This window comes from Triturus cristatus, chromosome 9, assembly GCF_964204655.1.
Source record: "Triturus cristatus chromosome 9, aTriCri1.1, whole genome shotgun sequence".
NCBI lineage: Eukaryota > Metazoa > Chordata > Amphibia > Caudata > Salamandridae > Triturus > Triturus cristatus.
Genome location: NC_140592.1, coordinates 523,393,890 through 523,411,715, shown reverse-complemented (window position 1 = coordinate 523,411,715; position 17,826 = coordinate 523,393,890). Strand labels below are relative to the sequence as shown.

At 43.7% G+C, this 17,826-nt stretch overlaps 1 protein-coding gene across 2 annotated transcripts in view; it reads right to left on the bottom strand.

Moving 5' to 3' along the window:
• The window catches only part of LOC146798232 (endothelial PAS domain-containing protein 1-like), a 522,541-nt gene that overhangs the window by 196,934 nt on the left and 307,781 nt on the right, over window positions 1–17,826 (bottom strand). For both annotated transcript variants that reach the window (XM_085625511.1, XM_085625512.1), the window contains exons 9-10: window positions 2,146–2,351; window positions 1,031–1,185 (exon numbers count right to left, since the gene is read on the bottom strand). In XM_085625511.1, the coding sequence (XP_085481637.1) occupies window positions 1,031–1,185; window positions 2,146–2,351 (361 nt within the window). The remainder of the gene's footprint in view (window positions 1–1,030; window positions 1,186–2,145; window positions 2,352–17,826) is intronic.

Here is a 17,826-nt window from a genome sequence, read left to right as displayed (position 1 = left end):
GTGTTTGCGTTTAAACAAAGCAACGTTTTTTTTTTTTAAATGCAGCCCGTTTTCCTTAAAACAAAACCGGATGAGTTTCAAAAAGAAAATTGAAATGTTTGTTAAATTTTTTATTAAAGAGTAAGCAGTGGTTCCTGGGACCCCTGACTGTTCTTAAACGTTTTCACAGCCATTTACAAAGGTGAAGAGGTCTCCTGGGGACGCAATCGCATACGGGAAGGGGTCCCGCATTAGTAAAAATAAATAAAATTATATTTTTGATGTAAGCCAAGTAGTTTTGTCAACTATTAAATCACAGAGTTGTCTTAAAATACTGTGATTGTTGTCCTACAGAGAATAAATAACATCAGCTCTTGTTGGAGAACCCAAAAAACATTTAGATCCTGGTGGTCAGTCTGCTTTTTGAGAGATCTCTGTTTGCCTGACTAGTGATCTCTTTTACGAAAATGCAACCACTAGTTAGGCAGATCCACTTTTTGCAAAGATGAATGTCCAACTGAGCCCATGTTGTTTTGGCTCACTCAGCTTTCGTTTTTTGTGAAAAAAGATCAAACTACAACAATATCCTTAGTGGGGAGGGAGTTTGCTATTGGACCAAAAGGAATGCATCTTTGGCTGTATGGCGTCCAATGCTTGTTTTCCCTGCATTTGGCTGCCTTGCGTCCCATGGCACCCTGGGCAGTGAAAATATGCATCAAGGACACTGCACTAAATAGGGTCAATGCATGAAAGGTGGCAACCCAGTGGAGAGACAGCGAATGCCTTTGATTGACTGCCAGCACAGCCAAAGGTTGCTCTACCAACAGTCAATCAGCAGTTTCCTTATTGAAACGACGGGAGGACAACATGAGTATTGCGACACCATCAATTTTTATGGCACCTCTCCCAGCCTGACTTCCCTCAATGATCCCCTAGTGCCAGTTTGGCACAGACCTGGGTACACTAAAACCATGTTGACCCAGGGGAATTTGGCTGTTCTTCAATGAGTGCTACAACTGTTACATGTCGAAAGTGCGTTGAAACTACTTACAGGAGAGCAGGGCAGCAATTGTAACATTGGGGACGCAGGCTGGACAGCCTTGATGCTAACTCTTTCTGTTGCGGCACCATATGTATTTGATGATCCCGAAGACAGCACTGCTTCATAAGGAGAAGTCTCTTGAGGGGTTTCTGGTGTCTCCCAATCTGCAATAGAGGTTGAGTGTTCATTGGCTCAATTGAACGAATCATGCAAGAATAAAAGAACTGTAAAACTGGCAATTGAGTTTGAGGCATAGGGACATAAGCTGCCAGTATGAAAAGCTCCTCCATAAACACTATTATCTCAGCGCACTATGGAAAACCACTTCGAACAAATGGTCATTTGCACTAACTAAAGTTCCTACAGTTCACTAACAGAGTGGGCCGTGCTAACCATTGTGCCTCAAGAGATTTCCAAACAGTGGGTGGCCTATGGCAACTGTGGGGCCTGCAGAGATGTTCATACAGGGGCTGGCTTTGTTAATCATGATTCGTCATATATATATTTATTCAGTGGGTTGGCTGCACTAAACACCGCTCTGCAGAGATTTTCATCATCAGGTGAGCAGCACTAAAACCTTCCCAGGCAAAGATCCTTATGAAAGCAAGGGATTTGTAACTTGAAGCCATTGCTGTGATAAAAGCCCTCACATGTTCAGTTCTCTATGGTATTGTTTACAAATGTTCAGGGCCTGAGGTATAACTCTTTCAGTATATTACTTTTTATTTCCAGTGCATTTCACCTCTGGTGCTAAAAGAAAAGGTACACTCCACAATGACCTCTGTAGCAGGACTGTAGCTCATGACATGCCATGATGGCCTCTCACTGCTATGCATCATCAGTTTCTGTCTACTGCCCTTCCACTGTCATGTAAAGGTGCTGTGGATAGCAGCCAACGACAGCACCAACAAATAGAAGAAATGTAGTTACTGCCAATGTCTGCACTGTAGAGTTGTATATCACAAGTTTAGGCTTTTTAATTGAAATATCAATGTGAATGAATTCTACTTAGCAGATGTAAAATATAAATCCCTGCCAAAGCTTTGATGAGCTAGAAAAACAATAACGCTTTTGTCCAGACCTCCTCATGAGGCTGAGGGTCTACACGATTTCTGGATACTCACCGCTCATGGCAAAGTCCAGCATGATGATGGTGTCTCCTGGTGTTGGTGCCAACTGTGCCAGTTCCTCTGGGTTTTCTCTGAGTTTTGTGAAGAGTGAGTCTCTCTCGTCAACGTGTGAATTATCCTTTGAGGAGGGAAGGTCCCATGGTTTGAAGAAGCATTCGGTCTGCTCAAGGGAGAAGATGACATCTGTCTCCACTGGTTCACTATGGTAGATGAGATGGACATTATGGTTAAGGAGAAGGTGAGCTACAGAAGTACGATGTTTCCGTGGATAACAAAGAAGTTACTTGTCTGAAACAGCAGCCCTACAGCAAGATCCATAAGACATTAAACTGATGCCAATATTCACTTTCGGCGAATGCTCAGTGACTTTAGATGCTATAATTAATTTAATTTATTTATTTACTTATTTATTTGCTTTTTGAGCACATGGCCACCCAAGTTTATCATGGTGTTAAGAACCAAAAAGGAAGAAAATAAGCAAAACACAAAAAACAAAAAGAAAACACCAAAGCAGATAAGTCTAAGTCTGAGAGTTGTTTATTATATATAGCAGTTCAAGGGGCATAATGTGGACAGTTGTTGTCCCAGCATTCTGAAGGCCCTGCCTGCCACCTTCTCTTCTCTAAGTGGTGCAATGTTTATTGCACCCAGTATCTGTTGAATGCAGTAAAGATCACAGCATCTGTTAAATTTCAGCTACTGGAATTTAACAGGGAAAAAAGGTGTGGTATTTACAGAGACATTGTAATTGAAAATGTTATTTATATAGCGCTACCTAGGTGTTGAAGCACTTTGTGGCGAGTAGCAAGCTAATCTGGTACTCAAGATTATAGTTGCATAGTTGGTTAGCAGATCAGTATAATGTGCTTCCTTTATTCCTGGTCAATTAGTTGTAGTAATTTTGTTAATTTTGTGCTAACAAGTTCACAAAAGTTTAGTAGGGATAGAATAATGGAGGTGGATTAGAAAAGGGGAATTTTTGAGTTGTTATAGGGAGTACTGTTCGGTTTGACTCCCTTTGACTTCAATGGGAGCCTGTGCTCCGAGCGAGAACACAGGTTTCCATTCAAACAAGCATTTCCAATGCAATTGGTCTCGCCTTTGGACCTTTATTGTATTTAGCTATGCAGCACATTAGCCGTGGTTCTGAAACATCTACTGTTCTTTAACATGGAGGGAAAGTAAGCAGCAAACTGTGTGACATGCCAGGTATGAGCACACATGGAGAGAAATATCGCCTTTCAGTGGGAAATGCTATAGTCCAAAGCTCTGTTTTTAATATAAAATCAGGCCCTTCGATGGTCATATCACTGAAAATACAAGATTTGAAAAAAATATTATTGTCTACGGGTGCTCGTGGAAGACAATTTCTATGGACTGGAATCTAGCGGATGCTAAAGTGATTCTGATATTTTACTGACCTCTGCTGGTCATTTTCTATCATGAAAGTTAAATAGAGGCAGTTGCCAGAAAAATAAAAAAATGAAAGTCCCTCAGCAGAAAGCAATTCTGGTATTTTACTGACCTCTACTGGTCGTTATCTATCAAGACCGTTAAATACAGGCAGTTGAATTGAAATAAAGTCCCTAAGCAAAAGCAGAAAAGTCCTAGGGCTGATCTCCTGGGCCCACAAAGTACATACACATATAAGTATATACTAAAGGGGTCTCTAATTCTCGACCTAAAAATGGGTGTTTGGGGAAAAGCTTGCACCCTGTGGCAGGCATCGCATGGTGCCTACCACACTGTGCATGCAGGGAACGGGGGGCCCCATGGATACCCCCACGGCCCCGATTTGGAGGGCCCCGGGTGAAGGGGGGCCTGTAGCCTTCAGATTCTGACTGCCGATCTGTGTCAGGACAACCAATTCAGAAAGGCTGTCCGAATCCAACATCCTAATCGCTCGTCCTGAAACGCGGATTTGAACCTCACCGTTACTCCGAATGCTGTTCAGAACCAAGTCGGATAGTTCGAACGGTTTCCGGACATCATGATCGGTCATCCAGAAATGTGTCCGAGTCGGTCAGAAACAAGGATTCTGAATCAGATTCAACTGAATCGGATGCCGTTCGGAGCCTTTCCAGGCGGCATCGTAATCGGCCTCTTAGTTGGGTGAACTGAATAAAAAACGTGGAAGTTTGTAAATGATGTTTGGGAGTTCCTAGCAGTCAAAAAGGTTTAGGATAGGTCAGAGAGAGGAAGGGTGTGTGGACAATGGTTGAAGGAATTTTTCTTTATTATCATATCACTGAAATTAACATATAAACGTATGGAGGCATACCCACACATCTAAGTATAGAGTGATATGCATGTATACATATACATATGACACTTAAAAAAGCTATAGTGCCAGGCATAAGCTCCGCTATAAATATACATAGAAGCAGCAATATTTATATGCAGAATTTGGTGCAGTAAAGACCACAATTTGCATGTTCTTCTCAAATAAAGGTAAATCAACATAAAAGATCAGTCTTAAGACTTTTCTTGAATTGAGAGTTGGTTGTTATACAACGCAGTTGGGGGGGATGGTGGGTATAGTTGCTGTTGTCCTAGCGCTGTGAAAGTGCTGTTACCTTGCCATCTGTTATAAATGTTGAAATATCTATTGCACCCAGTATTCGCTGGCAGAATAAAGTTCATGCCATGTGTTAAACTTCAGCTGCTGGAACTTAACAGGGGAAAAAGGTGCAGCATTACAGAGACATGCACATTTTGGTGCAGTAATGATTTGCATGTTATTCAGGTTAACATGTTTGCATGTTATTCCCCATTAAAGGGAAATTATATAGAATAGGCACTATTTTTCACACCCGATAAATTCCAAGCTCCAGGATCAGTGGCGGCTGCTTCAGAATGGGGAAGGTGGGGTGGGGTAAAAAAATAAAATAAACATACATGTGAACTCTGCTGCCGCCTCGCCTCCATCCTCTTCTCTCAGCACTGGCAGCACGGAACAGAAGCACCCAGGTTCCTAGACTCTCCCAGTGAATCACAACGCTGCTTTACATCAGCGTTGTGATTGGTCTGAGTGCCATGGTTCGGTGCTCAGAGAGGGACTGGAAGGCTGTGCATGTTCTCCACCCAGGCAGTGCATTACAGCCAGGTGGAGAACATGCAAAGTGCACATGACTGTTTGGCCAGCCCAAGAGGGCCAGTCAAACCGTCAAGCACACATAGGGAGTCCAAACCACTCCTCCCTCTGTTCTGACCAACTCAGTCGTGCCCCGCCGTAACCTGGCTCTGAGTCTGCACTCAAAAAGAAAATGATAATAACGTCATGTTATTATCATTTTCTTTTTCTTTTTTTGCACTGCTCAAAGAGCAGTGGGGCCACTCTTCTCCACCTTAGCGGAGGTGCCACTACTGCCCAGGATGTCTGAATTTATTGGGTTTGGTAGATACCACCTATACTTTCAGGGCACTCATAATCAGGCTGTAAAACAAAACAAAATAAAAACCTTTCATACAATGGTATTTCTGACAGCCTCATCAGTGGCGTAACATTAGCCCACGCGGCCCCAGGTCTGACAGCTCCTGACTGGGTCGGGGGCTTAGGGGGATCCAAGGGAGCCCCCTCCCTGTACTTTGCAGGGGGGGGGGGGGGGTTCAAGTTTTCTTATGCCACTGAACCTCATGTGAACAAAGGCATGCAACAAAATGATTCCCTTCACGTTTTTAACAGGATAATCGTGCAGTTGGCATTAAAAACACAACTTTATACATAAAATCATATTTTGTTGGACGTAGAACAAAATGTATGCCTGGCAAAGAAAAAGGCTAAGCAGTAAAGAGGTTGGACAATGGTTGTGACTGGTTGACTGGTGCCACAAGTGGTAGGCATCAACATGGTGACTGCCCAATTTTTCTGTGATATGCATACCAAATTATGTTCTCACCCCCACTTCTTCCCGAGACTAGGATTTGATCTTTTTGTTTTGTGTTTTTTCTGAATGATGCATTTTTAAACTGAGTGGTGCTGGAACAACTTTTAGAGCAGGTATGATGGCCATCGACATCAACTGACGTAAGTTCCTTGATTGTATGTTTGAGGCTGCTTATATTTTTGGAGTTATGTGAACTTTATCTTGTAAAGCAAGCGCAAGTCTATGTATGTGTTTACTGTGGCCTTCTCCTTACACCTGTACCCTAGCAAGAATGTCACTAGTTAAAATAACAAATCAAATTAAAATGCAGTCGAGGAAATGCAGGGTCGGACTGGCAGTGGCTGATGGGCTGGTCTGACAGGTCAGTTTGTGGGCCTTTTTTGGGCTGTTCATGGGCATGTTTTATGGTGTGCCGTGCCAGTTTTTGCCGTACATTTTACTGATATTAAAACCAATATTGTCTGCAGCAAGCTCAAATCCATGCAGTCTTTGATACCTCGCAAAACACTCATAAAACGTATCCTCGACAATTCAAAACTGCCCCAATTTACAAACATGGACCACTTTTGAGCTAATTCACTAATGGAGTCCAATATTATTTTGGTGCCCAGACCTATTTTCTGTCCCAGTCCGACCCTGAAGGAAAGGAACAGCAGCACAGCTCTTCAAGGTAAAATGTGAAACAAATGTGCCTGTTATTAGCTTTTCCGTAACAAGGAACTTGATTTTTAATCTTCCAAAATGCCTTGTGATAATAGATCTGCACAGAGCACCATGCACTTTATCATATTTTGCACCTTAGAAAAAACATCACACACTCGTTTTCTGATTCTGATTTATTGCACTAAAAAGATCAGAATCTATAAGGCAGTTTTGAAATTCCTACAGAGGTTAGAATCACAAGCTACCTGCCATGCAGTAATACATCATATAAAAGGTGCCTTATCAATTAGGAAAAAATGGGAATCCTCAAATGAAATTTAAGTATTTAAACTCATGCTGCATTATACTTTCTTATCGTATATGAAAGATTATTAGTGTTATAGGGTATGTGTAAGAGTGTTTACAAGTGATGAAAGGGAAATTTAACCATTGTAACTGAGCAGAGTTAAATGTTCCTCGGGTTTTTGTGGTGTCACGCCAGTGGTCGAAGTGGGGGGAAAAAAGTAGGGGAATTGTGGGCGGAGAATCAGAGGGTGGGAATAACCCAAGGATTGTCTCAGTGGACAGAGCCAGAGGTGTGGCCAGAATGCGCAAACATCCCAATTTTTAGTATTTGTTTGGCATTTCACTGCCCAGTTTAATCAACCAATGGATACACATGATTATATAAGGTTATAATGAGTTATTGACATTAAAACACATTCACAAAGTGGGATATGCTTCTAATCACAGAATGTCCCAAATAAGATAAAATGTGGAAGCACATGCCATTTGTTGCAGAGCCATGGACTTTGTCATCAGCACTTCTCCCTTTTTCCAAAACAGCAGTTCAAACATGAATGGCAAAATATCCTATTTTGCAAATGTTTTCTATATAATTATGGCTCTGCCATATTTGCCTCCTAATGCAAGATCTGCTGCATGATCTGGCCATTTAAACTAATAAATTGTTTATAGTTCAAACGTATCAAAAGTTCATAAAAAATGTGAATTGTTTTCCTGTGAGTGGATGGCTTATTGCAAAGGTTGACTGATCATCTTTCTCACTGTTGCATTTGTATGTTACACTGGTACTAATAAGGCAAAATCTTTCCAAAGACTGTTAGCATGTGTACACATGTCAAAATGATAAAATATCAGCAAATATACTGCATTACACTGCAGCCTTTTTTTAATGCATAATTTAGTCAACACTGCGGCATAATTTTATCCTCGTTTGCTGCATATTTAATTCCAGTGGCCCCACAGCAAGCAGCACATGGTAAAAGTGCTTGTGAATGAAGCAGAGAGACTGAAGTTTGCAAACTTAGTTTGGTGTGCGTGCAAATTCTGCATTGCCAATCCCTGGTGAGTTGCAGCTACTACTTCTGAAACAAGGCCAATGGAGGTACCTATGGGTGAGGCAGACTGGCCTCAAGGGCAGGGCTGGCCTTAGCACTGGTGGTGCCCTGTGCATTAATGTTTGTTATTACTCCCTAATGACCACCTCTGCCATGGATTCCCTCACTACCAGCCTTTAACAGTGCCCCTCAAGTCTCCATAACCACACTCTCTCTCAGATGCATTAAATTTGATTTGCAGCGCCACTCATACCAGTGTAGGGTGTCAGAGCACTTTACATCACACAAATTACTCAGAGACAATCAATATGTGTGTAAATCACTGTATAGAAAATGTTACATAGGAGTCACATGACAACCATACTAGTAGGCCGTATAGTTTAATAGTGATTGGTCTGGAGAAACATAAACTCAGAATTGAAAACGTAATACCATGGTTGGGGGTTCTCTTTAATAATCAGAATTGATTTCTGTCCAAAAGAACACTTTTTGCAACATTAGGATAATCAAAGACTGGGGGGAAAAACATAACGCTCTAATTTATACCTTGCAGTTTGTATGCAGCTCTTAGATGAAAGTTAATAGCTCACTGTTGTATGTTAGGATTTTTACTTATAAACTGCAAGTAACAAAAGGATCTCTCTGACAAAAGTAGTAGCCCACTGACCTATTTACATTATGTGCACTTTGTGATCTGTGTAGGAAGGTGGAATCTGACTGCATGGTTGCCCCCTCTTTTTTCCTGGTGTTTTGCTGGTTTTCAACTTAGGCTGGCTGGGATCCTGCTATTCTGGGCCCCATGCTATTTGCTTTCTCCCTTAAATTGATTACAAGTACTATAGGTACCCTCCAGATTGGATTCTGGGGTACCCTTATAAGTCCCTAGTATATGGTATACTATGTACCAAGGGCATGGGTACCCCAGATGCCTACCAGTGGCTACAGCATGTATTGTGCCACCCCTGGGAAGCCTTCCAAAATTACACCACAGGTCTGCTACTGCAGCCTGGGTAAGGTGGTGCATTCACCCCTTACTGTGATATAGGTTCACTATATCTCTCCATATCACTGCACATATAAACCTATCAGTCACCCCCATGGCAGGCCTTACCAATCCTGAAGGCAGGGTGCTGTGTTTTATGTGAGAGGGTGCCCATGCCTGAGCAGAGCCCCTCTGCAGCCTTCTGAACCTTTATTCCGGGGTTGTTTGTGAGGCAGCCAAACCATACACTCTTAAGTGCATTATAACCAAATGGTACATGCTAACTTTGGGATGGCTGCACGGAAACATGTCGTGTTTGGTTTCAAACACTTTGGAATCATACCCCCACACCAGTAACTGGTGTGGGAGTATGATCCCACCCTTCTAGAGGGAGAGACATGACAGCACCTGTATACCCGGTACCAGCTAACGGAGCCCTGGCATCACAAAATGGATGCTGCCAGCCACAGACACGAGTCTGCCCTCCTGCTGCTGGATGAAACTCCGGCAGGGGAGGCCTGGACAATAGGTTTCCTGTCACAGGGAGGTGTCACCACCTCTCACACAGGCTTTAATGTATTGAGGCTGGGTGGGTGCACTCCAAGAGTGCTTTGAAGTTCAGCACTAGGGGCACAGTTGGTGTCCCTGTGCATAGTCCAGCTCAAACCGGTTGCAGGGGCTACCAGGCCCTGCTCTGGCGCGAAACTGGACAAAGGAAATGGGTGTAGCTACCTCTCTTTCCTGACCCTCCAATAGGTTGGTGCCTAGAGTTTGTCCCACCCCTTCCTTGGGTATAAGAAAGGAACCCCTGGCTTTAGATTACACCTGGACGAAACTCTGATACTGAATCCTGGAACTTCGACGATCTACATTGAACTAAATGAGTGAAGAATCTCCCTTGGAGTAAAGGAGTTACTCCCCTGCAAGGCAGGCACCAAAGACACATCTGACCGGTTTGCACCTCCAAAGCTCCCACCGGACTCCGAAGAATTTTGCAACACAGGAGGTGGGTTTCCATGGTCGTAGAGGTTGATAAGTGCCCACAGCAAGTCTGAGGCCCGTATCCCTCGTGGCGACCGTGCAACCCGAACCCCTGGACAACGCGCCACTTTGCAGAAGCATCAGCTTTCCAACGACTCCGGCAGCTGAGCTTTGGGTTACTTGTAGCCCTGACCCCGAGCAGCCTTTGCCCTGAAGATTGCTTGCCTACACTCCACGAGTGTTCCGTGAGCTGGCCCTTTGTGTTTTCTCTCGAGGTCCCTTTGCGATCCCTAGTCCGTCGACTGCTGGGTCCCTGTGAAGGGAACTTTAATTCTAATTGGGCTTACCTGGTTGCTCCAGACGTGCCCTGACTCTCCATTGCTTGGGGAGTCCCCAGAACCTTGCTGGTCAGCAACGAAGCATCTTTTCTCTCCCTGCGTGGATTGCTGTTGCCAAGGCTTGTTGTGTTCAATCCGAACACCGACACCGCAGCACTCAACATCCTTCATGGGACAGCTCGAATCCAGCTCCTGGTTGTCGTCGACGCCTCCTGGTCCTCGGGGCTGCAGAGTCAAGCTTCACCTTTTTGCACCTGAATCACCCGACATCGTTGGGCATTCGTCTATCGTTCCCCTAGTCACTGGCAAGTGACCCAGACTCTGTCCCCTCTGCTTTCAGGTTCTTCTGATCTTTGATCCAGGCTTGGATCACACCGGACACTTTTCTCCTTCCCAGCAGCAGCACTTTGCAGCAGATCGCCATTGAAATCAACAACGATTCCCGACACCATTTGACAACTATGCACCCGGCTTCCATGGGTGAGGTAACTCCAGTACTCCGGTGCTCCTGTGGGTGCTGGCCCTATAACCCCCTAAGTCTAAAGGGGTTTGCTCAAAGTCCTCTCCTAAGTGTCCTTAACTTCTATAATTCCAACAGCGACTTTCCCATAGAATAGTACGGGGCTCGTGCCTGTGTTCTCACACTGCACGTGTCCTCCGTGGGTCTCCTGTGTCACTACCTTTCGTGGTTCCTTGGGGTCCCAGCAATTCTACGTGCTCTAGGCACTGTGTCTAGTCAAGTCGTGGTTCTTATACCACTTTCTAAATATATGGTTTGGTTTGCCCCTGGGGCCCATTGTATATTGTGCTATTTACTGTCATTTTAGAACTGTATTATTGTGTACCTTGGACTCTAATCTCATAAAGAGATTAGTAGTGAGTGTTTAGAAATAAATACATATATTTCATATATACCTTGTGTGGATCTCCTTTCATTTAGTAATTCAAGAGGTTATAATCTGGTAAACCAAGCTGCTTTACACTCCTTCAAAACTTAGCCTGAAGGCTGCTCACCATAGCTACCACTAGGATAGCTTTCAATAAAGGTTGTCTTTAAACCTATCATCAATAAGGGTTGTTTGGACTGGTACAAGGTGCTCACTATAACTAGTGGACAGCATATACCAGGCCAACTTCTCACAATCTGCATGGTACATGTTCTTTGCAGCGGGCACATTAACCCTCTGAGCTACCTTTCCATGAATCAAAACTTCCACTAGACAAAATTATCTCTCTCTAGGAAGAACATTAAACACCAGAGTCATCATGACATTTTTATTGTTGCCGAAAATTGCTGGCGGCCAGGAAGGAGGCAGCAAGCGCTTTTAAAACCTTAATATACTTGCAAACATAATGCCTCAACCCAAAGTCAGCACGCACCCGGTGCGGTCACACCGGTTGCACTGCCCTAGAGCTGGCCCTTCTCAAGTGTCCTGTGACCTCAGTGACAGTCACTGTCGCTCTAGGGTATGCTGCTTCACTGGCCTGTCTGCAAGACTGGAGGTGAACTTCAGTATCGATTGTAGTGGACAAACCTTGAAAGTTAACCAACACTTGCCATTGCTAGGGTCCACCTGCTGGTGCTAAGACACCAGGGCTTCTAAGCTCTTGCGCAGCCTTCTAAGGTCTAGCATAGGAATGTGCTCCCTCAGGAGAGTGGTCAGGTGGACTGGTTATTAAGGCTGAACCTGGTTCCCCAGTTCCAAATTCAGTCGCTCTGGCCATAGTGCCACATCCTCTCCCCCACTGAACACCATACTGCCCCAATGAGAAAAACTCACACTGCCTTCAACTACAACCCAATTGCTGCCGGCTATAAACACCTGGATGCGGCTCAATTTAAATGACGCACTAGACAAGAGCAATATGCGGCCTACAAAAAAAAGTAACAACATCCTGGAAAAAGCAAACCATCATAGGGAATGCAAAATTTAGCAAACCATGTGAAATGTAAGCAGGAACAACATGGTTACCTTAACACGTTTACACTCACTGTTCAGAAATCAGTGAGAGCTTTTGCCTGAAAAGTTAAGGACAGGACTACAGGGCCCTGAATGGACCCATTTCAATGTACATTGCTTATATCCTTACAAAACATAAGCAGTATGGTAAAAAGACCACATCCCAGGCTGCAGAGCCGCAGTACACATTTTGTTTTCCAATCCACACTTTGCAGTATCTCCAGGATTGGACTAGTTGCAAGCCCAGGGAAAACAAAGACAAGAAAACAAAAATAGCGCTTCATTGGCAAACTCTGTAAAAGTGGCGCTAATGTGTTTCGGTGTAAATAAAATCAATCTGGCCAGTCTGCTACCACTCCGTCTTAATTTATTTAGTTATTTTTCATATGTTTAACATTTTATTCCAGATGCTGCACTTTGGAATTAAAATACGACATTTCCAGCAAAAATGTTTCTTTTTTGTATCCATTTCACAGGGGGCAAATAAAAGAAAGGAGAGGAAAGAGTGAAAACCCGGTCTTGAAGTCTCGGTTTTCAGTAAGAGAAGAACTGCTAGGCAGAAAGAGAGGGAAGAAGGAAAGAGTGCGTGGGGGCAGCTGAAGCAGCAGAGCAGAAGTGGACACTATTTCCTTCTCTGGGCGAGAAGGAAAAGAGAATCCTGTTACTTCTCTGCGCCCGTCCTCGAACGCCAGGAATACGGCAGAAACGCCGAGCTTTATTTATAGGTGATGTTGATTTCTTGCGTCCTGGGACGCGTTTTCAAAATAAAAAAGTAGGGGAACGCAATCCCTGGAATTGAAGAAGTAAGGGCACGCCGTGCGCTGCCGATCCCGCCCACTTCGACCACTGTGTCACGCCCTCCTCATGGCTCCATGACAAAGTTATGACAAGATTAATGGTAGGTGAGAGCTCAAGTTGGACGGTCCTTTCTTTAAGCCACTACTAGCTATCATCACTGAAAAATTACTTCCAACGCTGGCCTATGCAAGTGCGGTTATGCATGGAAAAGTTGCTCTAATTCTGGACAAATTGCAAACAAACACCTACAAGCGAGTTTTCGGCCTTCTGGAGAATGCCTCCCCTGCGCAAATTTGACTGGAATTTAGGCTAATAAAACAAATCATAGCAAGAAGATAACCTCACTATTAAAACATGGCATAAAATACGGAAAAATCATACTAGCCCGCTCATCAATGCTTTATGGCAGTCTCTGGTGAACGACTCACACTCGATCTATAGTAAATATTTGTGGTTGTCTTTGCAAGAAACAAATACAACTGATTTATGGCACTCAAATTTACCGCATCCAGCTTTCCGCTGATTCATTAATAAAGCAGCTAAATTACATTCCCTTTTTGATGACAAGCACAAACTCACCACTCGGTCACATGCTTGGATGGTAGTGCAATCTTACATTTTAAAGCCAGCAAAATACCTTAGTTTGACATATTCAGAATATTTAGAAAGAAAGGTACTGGCCATTCGGCTAGGCGTTTTGCCATCTCTGGCTGACCAACCCATATGGAGACATAAAGGACTTAGATCATGTAGAATATATGGTGCACTTAAAGACGACAACGTACACCTGGTTTGTCTATGCCTGCCCTAAAGGAACCCCGAATTCTACTGTTGAAATCTATATTTAATGAACGGGGGATATGAAAATGTCGGACGGTCATAATTAAGAGCCTTGATCCCACGACCCCCCCTGTCGTGTCACCATGCCTGACCAGGTCCCGGACATCCGGGTCAGGCATGGCAGGAAGGGGATGGGAGGGGGCGGCGCGAGTGCGTGCGCCAGTTAGGAGATAGATATATGAGAATAAAGTCGGTTGAGAAACACTGCTCGTGTCGTGCCTTATTTAAAAGCGCGCAACGCTAAATCTGGCGACGAGGGTGGGATGCTCAGACACCCCCCTCCAACTATACACGACAGAAAGAGCGTCCAGCCACAGGAGGAGATGCGCTATCAATGGGCAGATGAGCGCTGCCGATGGGCTCAGCGTTGCAACCCTGCCAAGGATCTCCGGTGAGGCGAGTTCCTGAGGCCCCAAATGAATAAATGGTGCACAGCACTGGGGTAAGAACTATAGTCTCTCATCTCTCCAACTGCAAACAGGTATCCTGTCCGGCGGGCATCTCAGAGTCAGGCGCATCCCATAGGAAGACATTGGTCTCACTCCGGTGTCCATTTTGAGGTCAGGCTAAGGAAAAAAGAAGCACCCTGAGACAGCAAAATTAGATTTTGAAGCCCTACAAAGCCATAAGAAGCGTCAGGAGGGACAGTGAAGACAGCAGTGTATCACCATGTCCACTCGACCTGACTCCACTCAGAATGCAACACCAGGTCCAGCCTCAGCCGCACCACAAGGGCCCATACTAATGGGGGTATCGTTCCTGCGTCCCCCCGAACCTCTGATATTGACTTAAGGAAACAGCATGGGCCCCAAGTGGACAAACTGGATAGAAGATTTTAAAGACTTTATGAGAGGCTCAAGAGTAGATGATCCTGACCATCAACTCATAGCGCTAAAAAACGTAGTGGGCAAAGACATTGGAAAAATAATCAAAGAATTGCCCCCGGCAGACACTGCATCATATACAGACGTGAAGAACGCTCTGGACAGAAAATGTCTCCATAAATGCAACCTAGATTATGAACGCTACACCTTCAATCTCGCGGCCCAAGAACGCGATGAATCCATGGGCGATTTAATTTCACAACTAAAGCGTCCGGCACGATATTGCGAGAACGACAACTTTAAAACTGAGGACGCACTTCGATTAAGCATCATCGAAGGATGCCAATCCGAATCACTGTGATGTCGACTCCTCAAGAAACACTACTCGTTCGACTCATTCAAGAACTTTAAAGAATAACGATCCAAAGTAAATGACAATTTACAAAAGGGGGAGATGTTGTGTCGCCATGCCTGACCAGGTCCCGGACTTCCGGGTCGGGCATGGCAGGAAGGGGACGGGAGGGGGCGGCGCGAGTGCGCCTGCGCCAGTTAGGAGATAGAGATATGAGAATAAAGACGGTTGAGAAACACAGCTCGTGTCGAGCCTTATTTAAAAGCGCACAACGCTAAACCCCCCCCCCAATCAACTGTAAACTTCTGAAATGTTTAACATTAAACTGGAAACTACTTAATTGCAGTTGATCTACTCGGGTGCAACACAAAAAGTGGGATGTCCAGGACATTTTAATGGCACAGTTTCTTCTAATGATCAAGAATCGGGTGTCTACGATATCGTGACATTTTAATATTTTAAACGGTTTTAATGTTGCTATTCAACACGCAGCATTTTTGCACTACCAAAAGCAAGAATCAAGTACTGATTATATATATCCATGCACAATGGCACTTTAAATACCTGCAAGAGTCATAAGAGTTGATATTTGAATATCTAGCACTTTAAATCACAAGAAACCAAGCAAAACGTAAATAATCTCATGTATTATATTGATATCTTAGACTGTTTAGGCCGACTGCAGTTTTTAGGAACTATTGAAAAGTATTAACATTATTACATATTTTATAAACACCTTGCCCCTCCTCCACCCCGCCCACCACCCCACAGCACGCCCTATGCGAGCCGCCACTGGCTATATTCATGGGCTCTGGCCCTTTTATCCGCATTCTGAATGGGGGAGACTAGCTATTGGCCTTCCCTGATAAGGCATTTGTAGTGTGCCATGACTGGGCCCCATCATATCCACTGGATGTAACAGGTGTGTTAGAGAGGTGCATGGATGAGGGATCCGTAACCACGGTTCCGGTGTCTCCTGAATGTAAGAAATGTCTGTGAGTGGTGCTTGGGTGAATGAGGGATCGGATACCACAGTGCGGCTATCCCCCTGAATGTACCTAGTGACAAATGTGTTTTATTTACGATTATTTGTACAGCGTTGATCTAGCCACAGAGTCAGCAAAGTGCTTCACATAAAACTGGTGCAGAACATCATGGGAAATCCCGAAGAGGGCAAAAAATGAGGGATGTTGAAACAGATGTAATATTTAAACATTCTGATCTGATTAATCTTTCCGTCTTCCATTAAGTTCATATAAAACATGACCACAATATATCAAATTAGTTCAATAAAAACGAGCTTCATAAATTGCACATATTGTTCCTGGCACTTACTGCGTTTTTTAGAAAAGTGCCTACACAAACAATTAATTCATCATCTTTCAACTTGCGATTTCAATATAAGCTGCGTCTAGATTTACAGGTGAAATTGTTTTAAAGAACGGAATCAGAAATTGTTTTGTGTATTCTTTGTAGATCTTAAAAAAATGGTAATTGATCTAAATTAGCAGTTTACCCCAAAGGGAAACGCAATCAAAATGTCACTGTGTCAGCCATTAAACAAAAGAGGAGTCCTCTCTCCCAACGATCTATTGATATTAAAAGATAATTAGATGGTCTGTTTGATACATCTGCAATGGGCATATAGATTTCTATAGACGTTTTCTGGGTCTCCCTTTCGTGTCTTATGGTTCTGTAATGATCATAAAGGGCCCCCTGGAGGACTTTTTTATTCATACTATCAATTTCGGGGGAATTTGTAAAACCAATACATGGTTAATACTGCTCAAGCTCTCCCTCACTGCGGCAAGCCATGGTATTTCTTTTCCCTTGTCACACTTGAGACAGTCTCTTATTATCTCTCTAGTGAGGGACGCTGCAGGGTTTTTCCAGATAGCGAGCCAAAAAAGGGCAGGGCGAGCCTTTATGTAATCTTCAACATAGTGCAATTTTAATTCGGCATGGCAAATATATTGTGAGGTGGAAAACGGTACTCCCAAGATTTTCCGACAGAATCTATTTTCTTCGAGCTGGATATTGTTACTCTTTGTGTAGCCCCATACCTCGGCGCCATATGTCACTGTTGCAATGCACTGTGTTTTATAAATTTTCAAGAGTGCTAGCATTATCCCTGTCCTTTTGGGCTGCGGTAAACCAAGAATTGAATTAATAGCTTTGGAGAACTTATTCCAGCTATATGCCACATGGTCAACCCAAGAACTATTGGCAGAGAAAACTAGCCCCAAATAGGGAAAAGTGCTGGTGCATTGTAATTTTCAATTGTCTACAGTAATAGTGTTTAAAAGATACTTTTTTTGTCCCATAAGACATGATAAACGATTTCTTTAAATTGGTACACAGATCTAAACTACCCATAAAATCCACAAAGCCCCGCACTAAAATACGTAAGGTGTTCGGCCCATTAGGACTGCACCGTCAGCATACAGTAGAGTGGGGACTGGCTTGCCATTAATTCTGGGGACATCATTAGTGAGTACGATCCAAAATTTCTGTAAATCATTATTATATGTAATAAAAAGTAGTGGGGCTAGGACACACCCCTGCCTTACCCCTCTGTCGACTCTGATGTCATCTGAAACCTCCCCACTCTTATTGATCCTCGCACAAGCTCTCAGGTCCTTATGCAGGTAGGCTAAAAAGTGGACTAAAACACCATCTAAACCATATTCTAAAAGGGTAGACCATAAA